This window comes from Oryzias melastigma, linkage group LG1, assembly GCF_002922805.2.
Source record: "Oryzias melastigma strain HK-1 linkage group LG1, ASM292280v2, whole genome shotgun sequence".
NCBI lineage: Eukaryota > Metazoa > Chordata > Actinopteri > Beloniformes > Adrianichthyidae > Oryzias > Oryzias melastigma.
Window position 1 is genome coordinate 1115475 of NC_050512.1, and position 20085 is coordinate 1135559.

Below are 20085 nucleotides of genomic sequence, written 5' to 3' on the forward strand. Positions count from 1 at the left end.
AGAGAGAGACCTGTGGAGACAAATCCAGACAGCTGCGCGACGCCCAGCAAGATGCCAGAGACAAAGTGGAGGTATTTGAAAACATGAACGACAAATGAGATCCTTTTAAAAAGCTGATTTGTAATTCACTACCTTAAATTTGCATGCGTAGACTACAGTTGTGTTCCAATAATAAGTGTATAAAAATCCATGATTTGTAAAAAGTTTATTTTAAGTTGTTCATGTACAAATGGAAAATATGTTTTTAATTTTTTTTGTAATTTTCTTACATCTTACAATGTTTTTTTTTCTTTATTACATACTAAGCTATATCAGTCAAAAGTTATGAACACATGAATTGCCACAGGTTTAAAAGAAGACAAACGGTAAGGTTACCTAAAACAGAAAATGTAAAATATTTCAATGATACAAAGAAAAGCACATTCTACAGAACTGGAAATAGATTCACAATTTGAAATTGTTTATATCCAACAGGGGTTGACTTAGCCTTAAAAGTAACCTTTTTTAGATCGCCTACAACAGAGAAAGGTGACTCCAGGCCTCGAGGGCTGCACTGGGATCAAAGCTGAATTGGGGTTGCTTTGCTTGGTCTGAGGGAGGGGTCTGCAACCCGACGAGACACATGTGGCTCCTTTAACCTTCCATTGTAACTCTCCGATTGAAAAAAAATATTAAAGTAATTTATTTTGAGATAGTAACTAAAGTAAAAAATCAGTAGTAAAGTAACAAAAAAGCTGTCAAACTTTCTTCTATCCATTCACAAACAGCTGAACATCACACATAACTCTGATGTTCCAATAATCCATAAAGCAGTTCTTAGTTTAACAAAGTCGAGCTACAACATTTTGACAGATCTGTGATCGCCGTGTACTAAAAAAAAAAACAATCAGAGGTCAGTAGGGACAACAAAAAATTACATTGAAGGTCTTTTAGGCAGATTTTCATCTTTTTTTTTTAAACAAATATAGGAATTTTGGGTTCCCCCTTAAAGTAAAAAAAACCCTCTGAACTAGCTTTGATTTAATTTTGGTTTGTTAGTTATATGCATTTCTGGCAGAGATGCACCACAAATTGAAAAATAAACTGTTTTTTACTCTTTATATTATCCTTTTTGTTGCATTGAAATGATCCTATGTGACACAGGAAGTCTTTTATTTAAGTTAAAGTTTAAGTTATAAGCCATTTCATATTTTGAAATATTGCTTTTGTTTATTGATGCTTTTTTATGCTAAAATAGTTCATTTATATTCATCCTAATAGGAACAATAACATGAATACGAATCAGTGTCTTCATTCTGTAAAGGGTGAGTGAAGACTTTGTGGGTCCTGCTCGTAGTCAGTGAAAAATCAACCCAAACGGCTCTTCAAGTGTTGAAGGTTGCAGATCCTTCGACTCTAAGGCACATGTCAAAGTTAAGGCCCGGGGGCCGGATCCTTTTCAATTAAAAACTGGAATAATAATGGTTTTCCAAAAACAGATTGCTGCATGTCTTTATAATAAACATTGTCATCATTTTTGGAAACCTCGGTTAATGCAGTTGTTTCTCCTGCTCTGCTTGTTGCACGAGTTGTCTTCAGGAAGCCCCTCGTTTCTTTATTCTTGTTTTTCTCTAGGAAACAGAGCGTGTTGTGCGGGAGCTGAAGTCCAAGATTTCTGCTATGAAGGAGGAGCGAGAGCAACTGTCGGCAGAGCGCCAGGAGCAGATCAAGCAGAGGACCAAACTGGAGCTGAAGGCCAAAGACCTGCAGGACGAGCTGGCAGGAAACAGCGAACAGAGGGTACGGAAGCTTCCCAAGTGCGTCACAATGCACACGTGATGCTGGACCAGAAACTGTCCACTAACACAGGTTGTCCCGAGGCACCCATGAACACATGAGCTTCTAACTCTGTTTTACTTAGACACTTGCTAAAGGGAAAGTACGGGAGCATTTTTTTATTTTCTTTGACAGAGTCTTGAACCAAGTAAACAAAAAGAAAGTCAACTTGTGTGATTGCTCAGTAAGCATTCACACTACAGTGATTCTCCTGCTCCTTTCCGTACGGTTTTCAGCATGTAAAAACTCAATCACGCTTTCATTGATTTCAATAATCTTAGTTTCAAAGCATTGAGCTCGTTCAGGACATTTCTGATTGTATTTTAGGTATTCATACATTTTATAGTTTTTGAAATATTTAGCAAAATATGCCCCATAGGAAATGAATGAGAAATTACTCAAATATTCTAATAACTTTTGTGTGCTTTAAAACTTGTGAACTTCTGCAAACTTTCAGCTAGAGACACCATTCAGACTTTCAGGGTCATTTTGAGTTTAACTTTTAATTTTGCATTGTTTTTGACTAATTTAGACATTTTTCCAGATTTTTTAGGCTAGTTTGGAGTTTAGCTAATATTTTAGCATGATGCTAGCTGTTTTAGCTAATTTAGGCGTTTTTTTTTTTTGTTTTTCAGGCTAATTTGAAATTTAGCAAAAATGTTAGCAATATTCTAAATATTGGCAAAATCAGACATTTTTTATATTTAGCATAATTTGGAGTTTAGCTAAAATTTTAGCACGATGCTAGCTGTTTTGGTTAAATTATGCATTTTTTCCAGTTTTTTTTAGGCCAATTTGGAGTTTGGCTAATATTTTAGCATTGTGCTAGCTGTTTTGGCAAAATTAGACATTTTTCCTGTTTTATTTATTTATTTATTTTTTTTAATATTTTTTTAGTTTTGCTAGTATTTTAGCAATTTGCCAGCTGTTTAGGGAACAAAAGACATTTTTCCTTTTTTTTACAATTTGACATTTAGCAAGTATTTTAGCAAGCTTTAGGCTTCAGCATTTTCAGCTACCAGCCCCAGCATCTTCAGCTGCCACATTCAGCTTACAACATTCACACTATCATTACTGCAGGTAATGCCATATATCTAGTTTATATTTTGTACCCTCCCAAGGACTATAGCCCTACATGGCTCTGCCATACAGCACTGTTGCTTCAGTCCATAACACACAGTAACTTTAAAGTTCCTTTAAAGTTTACTTTAAATATTGCTCTCGCCTGTTCAGAAACGTCTGCTGAAGGAGCGTCAAAAGCTGCTGGAAAAAATCGAAGAGAAGCAGAAAGAACTGCAGGAGACTGAACCTAAATTCAACATGGTGAAGGAGAAGGAGGAGCGGGGCATTTCCAGGTAAAGATGAGTCATTCACAGCATCTGTTCATTCAGAGGATCGGCACAAGCAGAACAAACTGTCTCAAATACTGAAGACCCTTTTGTTTTCAAAGATTGAGTTAAATAGGTTAAAAGTTCTCTGTTCATTTCTTTTATGGGTTTAAAAGTGGCTCCAGTGAAAGTCATAACATTCTGTCTCATAATGTATAAAGTTGATGTTTTCATTAAACTCTGACGTACTTCCTGTCCAGACTTGCCCAGGCCACACAGGAGAGGACGGACCTCTATGCCAAGCAGGGCCGCGGCAGTCAGTTCACCTCCAAGGAGGAGAGAGACAAGTGGATCAAGAAGGAGCTCAAGTCCCTGGACCAGGCCATCAATGATAAAAAGAGGCAGATTGCAGCCATCCACAAAGACCTGGAGGATACAGAGGCGAACAAAGAGAAGAACCTTGAGCAGTATAATGTAAGACTCTTGAAAACTGTTGAACTGCTGCTCCAGCTTTCCGTCATCAAATGACAAAGAGCTTGCTTAATTACAATTGAATAAGTGCTAAAATAACTATTACTCAAAAGACCAGATTTTTTACGCTTAATTGCATCTGCAGTCAATGAATTATTTTAACTCACTTTCCTTCTGCCTTTAGAAACTGGATCAAGATTTAAATGAGGTTAAAACGCGCGTTGAGGAGCTGGACAAGAAGTATTACGAGGTGAAAAACAAGAAGGATGAACTCCAGAGTGAAAGAAAGTAAGAACTGGGTCATTTGAACATTGTTTTTTTAATGTATCATGTTAGTGAGGATGGGTCACCTTTTCCTGTTTTCTTTGGGACTGATATGTTCTTATTCTAGATCACTTAAAACCAACCATGAGGCTCTTGTTATGTTTATTACGAGCTGTTTAATGTAGAGCTGGGTTGATAAGATCAATTAATCGATTTGTATCGATTCAAGCTGAATAAATCCATATATCGATTCCTAAAAATATAAATGATTTAGCCCATAAGGTTAAAGTCCGCTAGCTTGATGCTATCATTTAATAGAATTTCCCAAAGGACGGCTAATGCTAACGCTCAGTCGACCTAAACGTACATTTCTGACTAAATGGACATCTTTATAAACTCAGGCATGAATCTTCCAAACTCTTTTAAGGAAATATTTTTATAAGTAACCATTTGTTGTCTAATCGTTTTTCACTCATACTTTATTCTTCTTCAAGAACAGGGATCTGCAACCTTCAACACTTATAGAGCCATTTGAGTGGGTTTTTAACTGGCAACAACCCAGGAGGTTGAGTCTGACTTCACCCTTTAGAACAACTAAAAACACTGATTTGTATCCATATCACTGTTACTATTATATGTTTAAATAAACAATTGTTTATTTGGCATAAATAAAATATGCACATAAATAAAAAATACTAATTCTTCTAAATGAATGATTTCAAATTAAAAGTGGCAGATAGCTAGCTTAGTGTCAACAGGGATTTGAAAAAAATCTGTTTATTTTTCTATTTATTTTTTCAGTTTATTTAACTATTTTACTATGTGGTGTATTTCAGTCAGACATCTGAGCTATTTAAATGACTTTTACCATATTTTTAAACCATTAAACATAAGATAAAATATTTAAAAAGTAGAAAATCTGTTGTATATTCTGGTGTGCCTTAATCATCGTTGTGTTTTTATTCTTTATTAACCAGAGAGCCGCAATGAAGGGGTCTGAGGGCCACAGGTTGCAGACCCCTGTTCTAGAATAAGGTGTAATACTACAGTGTGATCTCCACCTAGTGTCCAAACTGAAACTCCCTCCAGGAGAAGCAGAACAATGTTTCCAATGTTAATGATCTGAACATTTTAGTTAGAACTTCTCCTTTAGAGAATCCATGTAACACTGGATGATATTAACAATCTCATTATTTCACTGATACATTTACAGTATGTGAACTGGATCAGATTAATAGAAATATATTTAAATCATATAGTAGATTATTTTATGTATTTCTAAACAAATGTGTATAAATGTGGAAACTCAAAATTTAATTGAATTGAATTTAATTGAGAGGATTGCAATGGGAAAAAAATCAGAATTTAATTAATCCAGGCCCTTGTGAATTGAGTTGAATCGTTTCTGGAAACTATTCTCAATACCCAGCCCTAATTTGTTTTGTTGTACTATATTGAGGCATTTGGTGTCTGTTTGATGTCTTGAGTGTGACAGCAGTGTTGTTGCTCAATTTCTAATAATAAATGACAAAATCTACATTTTTTTTCCTGGAAAAGCATTCTTTGAGAGACTTTTTGACTGAATGCAGCTTTGATTTCAAGTAAAGACAGAAAATTATGTGAGCTGCTTCAGTTTGAAAGGAATTTCACACATTTGTGTTTAGTTTTTAAAAAAGACAGCAAGAACGCTTCTCCTTTCCCCCCCGAATAATAATGAATGCATTTTTAAATAAAAAAAATGCGTATTTAATTTCAATAAATTACAAAAATGATTAAATGAATGTAACGTTGTTAATCCTTTAACAACTGAGGGTTTGTTGGTTAACACAAAATCTTTAACATACACTAACTTTTCAACCGTTAACAGGATAATTCCAGTAGATTGTGAAGGAGAAAAGCGACTCATCGAGCCGCTTTTCTCCTTCACAATCTACTGGAATTATCATGTTACTAATTTAAAACAATTGCAGTAAATCAAATAACATAAACACTGGAGCTCCGCTGTTAAAGGGTTAAACATGAAATGTTAAACAGTACACGTCTGTACTGACATCAGGGTGGGATTGAATTCAGTTGAAATAGAAGAGGGAACCATCTGTGCATCTCTGTTTATCTGCCATGCATGATTCATTTTGGGCAGAATTCTGATCAGATCCTTTCTTTTCTGGTGTTTTCAGACCAGGATATTTTCTCTCAGGTGTCTTTAATCTTTCTCATGACCCAATGTAACCGTGTGTGCACGCCCATATCTGTCCAGCTACCTGTGGCGTGAGGAGAATGCAGAGCAGCAGGCCCTGGCAGCCAAACGAGAGGATCTGGAGAAGAAGCAGCAGCTCCTTCGAGCGGCCACTGGCAAGGTCTGTGTTGCTGCGCTATTATTGACTTGTATAATAAGGTAAAGGTGTGGTCATCAGCTCTGCAAGGGCGGGGCATCACTGTGTTTACTGATGTCGATGTAAGCTTTGGACCTGTAGAACTTTGAGAATGAGCCTGAACCAAAGAGGAGACGTTCTAAGTAAAGTGCCTCGCTTTCTGAGTGAGCCCACTGTAAGACTGCAAAAGACCCATTTTGTGAGTCACTGGGCTGTCAGGGCAGGTAAATCAAACAGAATCATTCATATGCCTCCCTACTTGTGATAGCTGGCAACATTTATATATGACTCACCCTCTCTGCCTCTTCTAGTCGTCCCTTCTGAGTGTATACATCAATCAAACCTTATCTCTGGATAATGTCTTCTGAGCTGAAAAGATGATGTTTGTGTCTTCATTGGCTTTTGTTTCTTTTGCCCAGGATCAGATTTTTCTGCAGTCTTTGATCTACCTAATTCCATTTATATTCCTTCCTTTTATATTATCAGCATATGCTTCATTTTATTGTTCTTTTTGTTGTCGCTTAAGGAAAACCCTTGACATGAACATATAGTACTTTGATACACATACAGTTTACACAGAACAAGATCCCTGAATGCAGGCACTAAATAGAAAATATAGTAATTTTGAACTCTATTTTAAAGATAACTTTTAAAAAATATAAGCATATTTTCATAAATGTTTTCTTTGTGCAGGCCATTCTGAACGGCATTGACAGCATCAATAAAGTCCTGGAACACTTTCGGAGGAAGGGCATCAACCAGCATGTCATCAACGGTTACCATGGCATTGTCATGAACAACTTTGAGTGTGAACCTGCTTTCTACACTTGTGTGGAGGTGACTGCTGGAACAAGGTGAAAATTTTTTTCATTTGGCTGTGCTCAGAATGCAGTGTACGTATTTAGATCAGGGGTGTCAAACTCAATCTCACAAGGGGCCAAAATACAAAACACACCTTAGGTCACGGGCCGAACAGGATAAACATTATTGAACACTCACCGTAACTTTTAACATAATTAAGAACTAGATATATAGCATTACCTGTGATAATGCTAGTGTGAATGCTGTAAGATGAATTTGACCGATAAGATTCCGAAATTGACAGCTGAAAATGCTGAAGCTAATATCTGAAGACGCTAAAGCTAATAGCTGAAAACGCTGAAGCTAATTAATAATAAAATAAAATGATCTGGAGGGCCAGCCCCCGGGCCTTGACTTTGACTCACGTGATTCAGAAGAAGCTAATTACTAAACTTTGTGTTTTGGAGGAGCAAAATCTAGCTACTTGCTCTCTGTCCTTATCTGACCTGGATCTTAAACAGATGTAAATAATAATTTCTATGGCTAAAGATTTGTAGGACCTTTCCTGACCAAACAGATTTTCTTGTGTTTGATTCTGATGTTCACATCTTGTTATGTAGCAGAAGCTTTAATGCACATCAGCTTCTGCTTCTTATTGTTGACAGCAGAGTGGGTCCAGGTGTTTTGCCCAGAGACGGTGACTGGTGTTAGGAACCGTGCGGTTGATGATAAAAAATCAGATGTTGTTTGCCGATCAGTATTTGATATTTAATTTGGTATTATGATCAGCGCTGTATATTATTATTAAAAATAAATACTCTACTAGAAGTCTGGATATCATGAGGATTTCATTACAGCGCTACTTTGAACAGGAGGCGTGCAAAAACAGTTCCGCTAAGATAAGATAAGATGGGGAGATATTCACAGATTTGGACTTCTGGGATCAATAACTCTTAAAAAAAGTTTAAAACTGACGACAGGGGTCTCTGTTGGGTTATCTTAGTGCAAACAATGACTTACAAAGACATTTCAACAGATAAAAGATCTTGTTTTTGTTCCTTTTTACTGAGAGGATTCTCTCCTGCTGATTGATGGTATACTGGTATACCATATGTGGGGAAACTGTTTTTATCTACTACTGTACAGCAGCAGTAGAAAGGTTTTGGAGTCTCTTGCACCCATTTAGTTTGTTTTTTTTGTTTTGTTCTACTGACACTTTTAGTTAAAAAGCGATCTTGTGCCTTTCAGGTTATTTTACCACATTGTAGAGACTGATGAAGTCAGCACCAAAATACTGATGGAGTTCAACAAAATGAACTTGCCTGGAGAAGTGACGTTCCTTCCACTGAGCAAGCTGGACGTCAGGGACACGGCCTACCCTGAAACCAATGTAAGAATACTTCATCAAATCATCATTTGGACTCTACCTGGAAGTGGGGATAACTTTCTGATGTGTTGGATGCCATAATAATGTCTTGTTAGGCTTGATTGATTCATTGCTTTCCTTTTTTTGTCATTCTCCCTGTCTGGGATGGACAACATTTAGACCTATTAGGGCATGAATGTATTTTAATCTGAACATTTCTGTTCCTAAAGGATGCCATCCCCATGATTAGCAAGCTGCGCTACAGCCCAAACTTTGACAAGGCCTTCAAGCATGTGTTTGGAAAGACCTTAATTTGTCGCAGCATGGAAGTGTCCACCCAGCTGGCTCGAGCTTTCACCATGGACTGCATCACTCTGGAGGGTGAGCTGACCTGCTGATCAGAATCTAACAAATCAATGGATGATAAAGAAGTCCGTTTTGTATTGAAATAGAAGTTACTAAAACGCTTTTTCTAAAGTCTTAGTCCCAGCTGTCCTTACAAGTGGATGCAGACTGTCTGCAGGCCAAAAATGAACAAACCTGTGACCCACACAAAACATCGAGGTTGTGGACCGCTCAGGGAACCTGTACAGAGAAAATGTTCATGCAGTAGGGCTGCCATGATCAGTCGGCTAATCCACTGTTATAATAGTCGACCACTAATTTAATAGTCGATTAGTCGTTACTTTATATAATATAGAATAAGAGTGTAGTAAAGTTGAATAAAGTTGTGAGCGTTCAGCACCAAAAAATTTACTTTTTTATATTTGACTCATTGAGACCAAAACTTTATCTTAAGTGAAAATAGTTCCATGCCAACTTCATTAGAGAGATCAGGAATATACTTTCCATCAAACTCATTTTGACAGCTGACCTTTGACCCTATATACCCTTTATATAAAAATGATATTGCATTTTTTCTTCATCTTGAGGCACCTGTCAAAACGAGTTTGATTGATTGGTGTAGGGTCAAAGGTCACCTGTCAAAACGAGTTTGATTGATTGGTGTAGGGTCAAAGGTCACCTGTCAAAACGAGTTTAATTGATTGGTGTAGGGTCAAAGGTCACCTGTCAAAACGAGTTTGATGGACAGTATATTTTTTAATTTAGCTTCTATTTTCGCAACATTTTTGACTAATTTAGGTTACCGAGGAATTTTAGGCTATTTTGGAGTTAAGCTAATGTTTAAGCAATGAGCTAGCTTTTTTGCCTAATTTGGCAAAAAATTAAGTTTTATTTGAGCTAATTTGGAGTTTAGCTTATATTTAAGCAACACACTAAATATATTTTCCATATTTGGTATGTTTTAGGGATTTGAAGCAATTTTTCTCAAAATTATTCAGAAATTTAGATCAAATTCAGCGCTCTTTTATAGTTTAACAAAATTTCAAGTTTTTTTTTTTTTTAGCAAATGTAGCATTTTGCTAATAGCTTTTGCATTTTTCGCAAACGGCTTCATTATCTTCAGCCGCTACTTTCAGTAAAAAGCATTCACACTAGCATTATTGCAGGTAATGCAACTTTTTTAAAGTCTTTAGTGATGGGACTTTTCAGACATTTTCCCAAATAGATTTTTGCATGGTCCTGCCTTTGCTTTGTTCTTTGTCATCTCTACAAACATTGTTTTGTATAACCCTTTTCATTGTTAACTTGTTCTATTTGGTCTGCTTCACTCTCACTCTGCTTTCAGTTTGTATTAGAATACCATCTTGTTTCACCAACAGGTGAACTGAGATGTCCCTATTTTGTTCATAGTAGATGTTCTTTTTGGTTCAGACTCGAGCTCTTGTGTGAGCTGAGCAGCCTTGTGTGAAAGTGATGTAAAGATGGTTTTATGATGCTTCTGCTCATTTCTTAATGGGGTTTGCCCCTAGGTGATCAGGTCAGTCACAGAGGCGCTCTGACTGGAGGCTACTACGATACTAGAAAGTCTCGCCTGGAGCTCCAGAAAGACATGAGGAAGGCTGAGGAGGAGCTGACGGAGCTGGAGGCCAAGCTCAACGAAAACCTGCGCAGGAACATCGAACATATCCTTTATGAAAAGGCAGTCAGACGCACGTTCATTACCATGCACCTACATAGAAGTGACCTCTTGGTTACACACTCAGAGTTAGTGACAGAACTTTTAGTTGCAAACAGACCAACAAACATCTCACTAAAACGGCAGATCTATAAAACTTGATACCAGATTACCTGGGAAGCAATGATTGAATTTACTCAAGGCTTTATTTGGGTCACAGTTCATTATTGAATTGTACTAAAGAAGAACCAAAAACTTTAAATTGTCACAAATTATTATTTTTTAATTTTGCTAAGAGGCTAAATAAACCAAAACATTCAGAGAATTACAAGTGCATAACTCTTACTGAACACTTGCTACCGCCGGTGTGTAACAACAGCGTTGTCTTCAAATCAAGACTTTTATTAGACGTTTTGTTGCTGCTACAGACCAACAGCTTTGCAAAAGACAAACGGGCTGACGCCGAACTACGGAAGCCCAAGAGGGCAGAGTGCGGGAAAATAAAACCTCGACTTTCAAAAAATAAACAGTCTACAACATAAAATTCTAATTAATTGATTACATGGATATATCGCCCAGCCCTAGTTGGATGTGCTGTGAAGCTGCAGACACCACTCTGTTTTTGTTCCCTGATCATAGTATTTAGCAGCAAATGAATGTGACATTTGCCTCCTGGCCACAGAGTTGTTTTTCTCCACTCTGCTCTCCATGACGTTCTCTGTCGACTGATTGGATAGTTTCTTGGGGGGAGGGGAACTTGCTGTATCTGGCTGGTGGAGCTGAAAGAGCGATTGCAAATGGCAGAAACATGCAGAGAAGCACACAGTTATTGCACTGAGAGTAATAATAATTGAACCGCAGAGGACGTACCTCACAGTTTGGTTTTCTATCAAGTGTCATTGCATCCCGACAGACCACTGATCAGCCACGTTTTCACAGTTTGCAGTACAATGTTTTTAATTAAAAAATGTGCACTTGCCATTGAGGGTGACAGGTCTAATAAGGTTAGAGAAAGAATGTGTTGGAAAGACAAAACTTTATCTTATGCCATATGAAGGTATCTTTCATAGAAGCTAACGTGTATAGAGGCAGAGCATTATCACTGTGGTGACTTCATGCAGCTGAAGCTTTATTTTAAACAGGGATTAATCCACTGCAGTGATGTAGCTGCCTGAAAGCCAGCAGGAAGAAGGTTTAAGGTCAAGAAGGATTAGTGTACACTGGGCCATATCTGCCAGGACCATGACTCACTTCAGGACAGCTCATGAAGGAAAAACAATTGGATCAGAGACGGTTTCATTTGTGTGTGCTCCATGTCTTGGTGCAGTCCCCACCACTCTGATGTAATGACATGTTTCTGCATGTGTGGTGGAGACGGCTGGTGTTGTGTGTACCGTTCAACTTGGTTTTCAGTACGTAAAGCTGGAAGTAGTGACAGAACAGGTGGCCATCTTTCATTTTTGTATCATTGAGTCTAAAAGAAAAATACTGAGCAAGAGGATTTCCAATCCTCTTGCTCAGTCTACAGTTGATAAACTGGAGATGCAGACAGTGTCCTTCCCCAGTCCTCCTTGTCTTAGAATAATATTTGATTTTAAGCATAACATTTGTATGCATCTTTATTGGGAATGACTGCAGATTGAGTCAGATCACCATGTTTTTACTTTGTTTTGTTGCATTGTGACTCTTCTTAGATGTATTTGTTATTTTTGCTTTACATAAGTTGCACCTCCTTTTTCAAATTTAAAATTATTATTTTCAATATATTTTTTTCAAATTTTAGAATTTATTTTCATATCTTATTTTTCAAATTTATTTTTACATTTTCAATTATTTTTTTTCAAATTTACAATTTTATTTTCATATTTTCAATATTTTTTCACATTTACAATTTTATTTTCAAATTTTAAAAAAATATTTTTTTAAATGTTCAAATTTATTTTCATATTTTAATTTTATTTTCAAATTTTCAATATATATATTTTTATTTACAATTTTATTCTCATATTTTCAGTATTTTCTTTCAAATGTATAATTTATTTTCAAATTTCCATTTTTTTTCTTCAAATTTTCCAATTTATTTTCATATTTTATTTTATTATTTTTTTAATTTACAATTTCATTTTCAATATTTTTTTTCAAATGTTCAAATTTACTTTCATTTTTTTTATTTGCATTTTTTGTTTTAATAATTTCATTTACAAATTTACAATTTTATTTTCAATATATATTTTTTTCAAATGTACATTTTTTCAATCAATCAATCAATCAATCAATCAATCAATCAATCAATCAATATACTTTATTAATCCCACGAGGGGAAATTCATTGTTTTTCAGTCCAACCAAGAACACGACAAACAGAGAGAAGTAAACAGACAGTTCAAGGTTCACTGCGGAAGCGTCCAATGAGCGGCGTCCCTTATTAGCATGGGAGTAGAAGGCCACGAGGGGGAGGGGGGGGTTTAATGGGTGGCCAAAAAAAAAGGTCACATCTCAACACTGCGTACAATGTTCAGATACAAGCAAAAAAATACTCTATAACACAGAAGCACAACACATTCGAAGATGCAATAGATGAGGTTTGGTGGGTGGGATGGGCGGGGGGGGGACCTTTACAATAGTCCTTTAGCTGCTTCCAGGAGCACACATCCAGACTACGCTTGGGAGGGGAGGGAGATTGCAGGAATGCTGAGGTCAAGGAGGGATGAGCAGCAGTTATCGTCTCCACACACAGCTGGCTTTCACACTCTGTAGAAGCGGTATGTTTTGAGAGCCAAGGCAGCGCCATCGGCTAAGGGGGGGATCCGATAAGATAGGATTGTTTCAGGCGCCAGCAGTTGTTTTTGTACTGCAGGCTGAGTCCTTCACTGGTCTGAGTCTTTGAGGCGAATTTCAAAATGGGCCGGAATGTGGGCAATTTAGGCCAGTCTCCCTTCAGTTCGGGCAGTAAGTCGCTCCAAGTTGACATCCATCTTCCGCACAAGTTCAAGGGTCGGGATCATTCTGCTCAGATGGGCAAGAGCGGCAGACTGCTTCTGATCCACATGTGAAAGTCTGACTCCAAGAGTCTCTACTTCCCGAAGTAACTTCCCAAAGAGATCAGACAGCTCGCCTCTCACCGTCTTCAGCTCACTTCTAGCGAGCATCACCTCGCTTCTCATGAGCTTCACCTCCGAGACCGCCTGATAGATGAGATATCCTCCGATCCCAATAGCGAGGAATCTAAAAATCAGGAACACGAGTAGATATACATCTTCAACATCTTCCACAGACAGCTGGGCCAGACGCATCAGCCTCCACTTGCCCCATGGATCGTGGGTTCCGTCTGCGCAGGAGGGGTCCGCTTTCCCATTCCTTAGCGTGGATTAAATTTTGTCGCTCGCATTAAAAGACCAGTGGATCAGATCCATTTTCAGAGTTCAAATAGCAGAAGAGTAGTCGAGGGCAAAAACAGCAGCTCACAGGGAGACAGACAGAAGCCTTGGGAGGAACACAGGAGGGGAGGAGAGAGAAAAAGTGCGTCTGTCCTCGGCAAGAGCCAAACACTCACCCATTTTAAAAATATTTTAAATTTTTTTATATTTAGTTTTGAATTTTCTATATATTTTTTTCACATTTTCTATTTATATATTTTTTCAGATTTTACTATCTTTGTTATTGACTTTAAGCAGATCCTGATTTGACCCCATATTGTTTGTTTATTCTGTGGGTGCCTCTTGTGTTTTTGTTAATGTTACACTTGTGTTGTTGATGTTTGTTTTGGTCTCAGTGCCTCTCCTGTGGAAATAGTTTATTTGTAGAAGTTATATGGATAGAAAAATCAATGAAGTATTGGGAAGCACTGTTGTTTTTTAAGTCATTTTAGCTTCAATTGCCTCCATTACTTCACATGACATAGAAACTGAAAACAAAAGCACCTGTTGACTGTCAGAAATCTGGAGTCAGCATGAGGGAGAACTGATACCATTTCATCTGCGAGGAAACTTTGGTGTTTTCCTTAATCGTTGCCCCACGCATCAACAATGAGATCGATCAGCTGATGAATCAGATGCAGCAGATTGAGACCCAGCAGAGGAAGTTTAAGGCATCCAGAGACAGTATTCTGTCTGAAATGAAGATGCTGAAGGAGAAGAGGCAGCAGTCGGAGAAGACGTTTATGCCCAAGGTTGTACACTTTATTTACACTGTCACGTTAAACTCTCGGTCGATTTGGTACATGCACATTGTTGCTTTGTTTTGTTATTTCATTGTTCCTCTCCTTCTGCAGCAACGCAGTCTCCAAAGTCTGGAGGCCAGCCTCCATGCTATGGAGTCCACCAGGGAGTCCCTGAAGGCTGAACTTGGTACAGATCTGCTCTCTCAGCTCAGTCTTGAGGACCAGAGGCGTGTCGATGACCTGAACGATGAGATCCGACAGTTACAGCAGGTCTGCAGATGCACACCATCAACATCTGTTTCACAGATTCATTGAAGGTCTTCAGAAAAATGACTGCCAGACTTTTTCAGATTCAAAAACATAGCAATAGCGATCATGTTTGATGATGAAAAGCCTGCAGGAAACAACATAATTTGTGTCTGAGATTTAGACTGCAGCGCTCTGTGATCAAATAGTAGTCTGTGAGCGGCAGACATGATCACCTCAACAAGTCTTAAAAAGAGCTTCTGCACATGCACTAAACCCTCATCTGTTCCTAGTGTCTAGTTCAGGTTCTGGAGAAGAGAAGATGGTATCTTCACATTGACTGCAGTCAAATGAGCCGCCGTTCACATTTCTGTGGTCAAATCAGCATCACTGGATTTTTGGTGTGAGTTTCATCCAATACTTACGGTAGCAGGACTGAGAACGCTGGAAAATCTCCACCAGACTCCACGGAGCTTCTTGATGTGACCACGGAAATGTGAACGGCGGCTCATTTGACCGCAGTTGGAAAGGATTGTAAATCAGCTGAAGTTCAGTCCATGAAGATCTTCACTTCCTCGTCCGAGCTGACATCCAGCTCAAAAATAAGGAGTCTGTGTGTGTGCCCATGAAGGAGCAGGTCAACTTAGCTTTGAAAGCCACGCCCCCTCAGAGGAGATTTTGCAGGCTGAGGCTTCAGATCAACATGAAAAATGACTTTTAAAGACATTTAGGTTGTGGGATTTTGGTTAAAATCTTCATAGTCATAAATAAAACACTACTGACTAAAACACTACACTTCTTTTTTAAATAAAAAAAATTTGCATAGGGGACTTGGAGTTCTACAAAAGCATCAGTAACCACATCTCCATGTCCATGTCGCTGAGCTGCTTTTCTCCTTTAGAATCTGCTAGAATTATCATGTTAAGAATTAAAAAGTTACAGCTCGTTAAAGATTTAGTGTTTAAGCATCACCAGCGACTCCTCAGGTGTTAAAGGGTTAAACTGTAACTTGAAGAAACCTTAAACAAACAGTATTGGCAGAATTGATGAGAAACTTGTCACATAAGAGGAAACTGCTGTTGCGTCAGTAGATTAGCATAATGAATATTAACTTGTATTACGTGAACAATGAATATATATGTGTTCAGCTATGAGAGGGACAGCTTTTGTTTGTTCTTCCCTTTATTAGACCGTCACAGAGCCTGCACCTGTGAGGAGGAACAGATTCAGAAATGAAAATGTTATCCATCAGTGGATTCAGAGAAAACCTCTTTTCTGATGTGTCCATTGTTGCTCTTTGTTCTGCACTAGTGTATTCAGATGATGCAGCTGTGTGTGGGGTGCTCCTGTGATATGGCATGGCCCCATCTTTGTCTGATCACAGCTCTCTGCTCGCTCCACTCAGTTCCTGCTATTGTTGGGCAGCCTCCACCCCCACAGCACTGGCCCTCGTTTGCAAATGGTTTCTCTGATTATTGGTGACATAACTCAAACTTTGAATGAGAATAGATTGGTGTCAGAGAAGTGTTATGTCATACACACATTAGAATCACTGACTTGAAGTTTCTGTTTTTTGCAAGCATCAAAGAAGTTAGTGATTGTTGATGTGTTTTCACAGGACAACAGACAACTTCTGAATGAGAGGATCAAGTTGGAGGGGATCATGACACGGGTGGAGACCTACCTAAACGAGAACTTACGGAAGAGGCTGGATCAAGTGGAGCAGGTACATTTTACTCAACACGTCTTAAAACACACAGGGTAATTCTATCCGGCCCTCCAGATCATTTTATTTTATTATTAATGTTATCTTGTTCTTATTTCTAACTTGTGTAATTTGACAGAATATATTTTTATGGAGAGTAAAATATTGAAAGTTATTTAAGGTTTAAGTTGATTTATTCTGGAATAATAGTCTTGCTTTTTATTATTAATAATTATGTTAAAAAGTTACTGTTTTAAAGTTTTAAGAATTGTCATTCTGCTAGATTATTTGGACTATTTTGACATTTACTAAGATTAAGACTATTTTTGAGTTTAGCTAATATCTCAGCTACATGCTAGCTGTTTTGGTTGACCTGGATTTTTTTTCTAATTTTTTTAGACTAATTTTGCATTTAGGTAACATTTTAGCTGGCTCTCGGTTTCAGTGTTTTCAGCTATCAGCTTCAGCGGCCAAATTCAGCTTACAGCATTTACACCAAGATTGTTGTAGGTAATGCTATGTATCTCGTTCATAATTATGTTAAAATGTTACAGCTTTAAAGTTTTTATAATATAGTTTAGAGTGTTCAATAAATGTTTATCCTGTTCGGCCTAAGGTGTGTTTTGGATTTTGGCCCCTTGTGTGATTGAGTTTGACAATCCTGTCTTTAAAACAACTTTCTGACAAAAACTTGCTGTTGTTGAAAACCGTTATTATACAAAATCACTTTCTGGGGATTTTCCTTTTTCAGTATTTGTTTATGGTATTTTTGGACCATTAAGGTCCCCTAAACTAAAATTGACCAAGCTTTCCCTGAAGTTGACAGTGTGTCTTATGCTGCAGTGTGTCTTATGTGTGAACTCTGGTATGCTAACTGACCTAGAACCGATTTTTCTGTGCGGTCGAAGTCTGTCCAAATGTTTTAGTGTGACTTCGGTAAGCTACAAAGCTGGATCATTTGATGGATTTTTGGAGCATTATCGTTGCAGTGATCAGGAGCCTCATGGAGTGATGGGTTTTATACTTCACTATCATGAACTGAAGAATTGAGCAAATTATTATGTTTTGTGTTGCAACTAAACAATGTTGGGAGTTACTGTGTGAATTCTTCACAGCACTCACATTTTTTTTATATATAGTTTTATATTTTTTAAGCACACTTTGAGTTGAACTAATATTTTAGCATTATGCTAGCTGTTTTGGCAAAATTAGACTTTTATATTGTTTAAGCAAAGTTTAAGTTTAGCTAACATTTTAGCATTATGCTAGCTGTTCGGACAAAATTTGACTTTTCAAAGTTCTTCCGTCAAATTTTGAGTTTAGCTTATATTTTCAAATTATTTTAGCTGTTTTGGCAAAATTAGACTTCCAGTTTTTTGGCTAAATTGGCATTTAGTTAATATTTCGGCAAGCTTTTAGCTTCAGCATTTTTTAGCTTCCAGCTCTGGCCAAATTCAGCTTACAGCATTGACACTAGCATTATCGCAGGTAATGCTATATATCTAGTTGTAAATAAAGTCAGACTTTTCTGTGGTATTTCTTTTTTATTTATATAGCCCAATATCACAAAAATGGCCTCATTGGGCTTCATGCCAGTAATTGTACAGAAGCAGAAGGTCAGTCATAAAATATAAACAGCAGCCAATTGCAGCCTATACAGCAACAGCCTATACAACAGCAGCCTATAGAGACTAAATAAAACTGGTTATCCCTGCCCTTAGAACCTGCTTCCCGATAAGAAAAAACTCCTAAAAACCTGATTCAGAATAAAAGAAGAACCCTCAGTGATGTCCACATGAAGGAGAGATCCTCTCCCAGGACACACAGGAGATTTACCAGGACTATTAAAGAGGAATTAGCTTATCCAACTCTACAACTACGTATTTAAATAGAGCTCAGCCAGATAGGAGTGGAGGAGAGGTGGGGGTGAGGTCTAGGCCAATCTGTGCCAGAGGCGTGGTCCACAACCAAGAACAGCAGCACAGATGATCCAACTGGAATCTGAAATCTCTCCCACTCCCCCAGAGGGGAGTGAGAAAGAGGAACAACGCGTGAATCACACTGCAGCAAACAATGGTACTGCAATGGCTGGTTATGGTAGACCAATGTCCTAAAAAGACTTCCCATCAACCCTTTTGATCATTCACCTTTCACTTTGCCCTTCTAGGCACTTTGGGCAATGTAGTCACATACATTATATGACTGTTTGGTCTAGCTTAATTGAGCCTTTAATCCGTTGCGCCATATTTATTTAAAAAAAAAGACTTTTTATTTTTTTATTTTTTTTTTTAGCTTATTCATATTGGTCCAAAAATACTGTAACTTTCTTTCTATAAAATACTTGAAAACTGTTTTTCTGAATAGAACTCTGTTGTTCTGATGACTCCCTTTTCCTCTTTTTACCATCTCAGGAGCTGAATGAGCTGCGGGAGACGGAGGGAGGAACGGTGCTCACGGCCACCACATCGGAGCTCGACGGCATCAACAAACGGGTCAAAGAAACTCTGGCTCGATCAGAAGGTACGTCTGGAGAGATGGAGCCTTCCTGTCCCGCATGTCCGGAGGGGCGTGGACAGAACAGCAGCTGTTGTCTTGCTGCTCAACTTTTGAGCATCTGCACCTCAAGGTTGTTTTGATTTGTTCTGTTTAGGTTAAAGCTCACTTGTTCCTTTCCCAGCATGTGTTTCACTTATTTATATAATTATTTGTCTTTTAAACAGAGAAGTTATGAGCTTTGGTGTGATCATGTCATCCACACAATGACAAGCAAGCATCCTACATCTCTGAAGGAACTGAAGTGTAATATATTTGTAGCAGAAACATCAGGACAGCAGCTTAAAGCAGAGCATCATGGGGGTTTTAGGACTCTGTCCAGTTTGATTCTGTCTGCAGACGGAGAAGAAACACTTTGACATTTTTGACCCACAGTCCAGATAAACCTCTGCCGGACAGCCGCTTCCAGAAATGTTGGGTTTGTGCTGTGACTCAGATGAGGTGACCAGAGTGCAGGCGTCAGAAACTCCTCTCTGAATAGGATCCATTTGCATGGATTTATTTGTCACTAATGAGAGACCCTCTCTGCATGACGCTGTTTCTAATTGGCTTTTATAATCGGTTCTTGTCTGTTGTTATTTGAGACCTGAAACGTCCTCACTGTTTATTTGGATTTGTCCTCCACTTTTTCCAGATCTGGACTCTTTAATTGACAAGACGGAAGCAGAGATCAAGGATCACATCAAGAGCATGGAGCGATGGAAGAACATTGAGAAGGAGCAGAATGACGCCATCAACCACGACACCAAAGAGCTGGAGAAGATGACCAACCGGCAGGGCATGCTGCTGAAGAAGAAGGAGGAGTGCATGAAGAAGATCCGAGAGCTGGGCTCGCTGCCTCAGGAGGCCTTTGAGAAGTACCAGACCCTCACACTCAAACAGGTATGCTGCTCTGCTCCTGTTCAAATGATGAGTGTGGGAGGAGTCAAAACTCAGGCAACGAGCTGCATGTTGTGGGAGGAGTCAAAAATGAGGCAATGACCTTC

At 38.2% G+C, this 20085-nt stretch overlaps 1 protein-coding gene across 1 annotated transcript in view; it reads left to right on the forward strand.

The window, feature by feature from the left end:
• Window positions 1-20085, forward strand: part of smc3 (structural maintenance of chromosomes 3) — a gene marked incomplete in the record, with an annotated part of 32692 nt that overhangs the window by 4442 nt on the left and 8165 nt on the right. The window contains 15 exon segments of the mRNA XM_024259676.2: window positions 1-71; window positions 1615-1779; window positions 3049-3170; window positions 3404-3617; window positions 3799-3902; window positions 6136-6235; window positions 6944-7104; window positions 8300-8441; window positions 8648-8798; window positions 10292-10444; window positions 14453-14604; window positions 14707-14865; window positions 16460-16567; window positions 18958-19066; window positions 19734-19981. Coding sequence (XP_024115444.1) covers window positions 1-71; window positions 1615-1779; window positions 3049-3170; window positions 3404-3617; window positions 3799-3902; window positions 6136-6235; window positions 6944-7104; window positions 8300-8441; window positions 8648-8798; window positions 10292-10444; window positions 14453-14604; window positions 14707-14865; window positions 16460-16567; window positions 18958-19066; window positions 19734-19981 — 2159 coding nt within the window.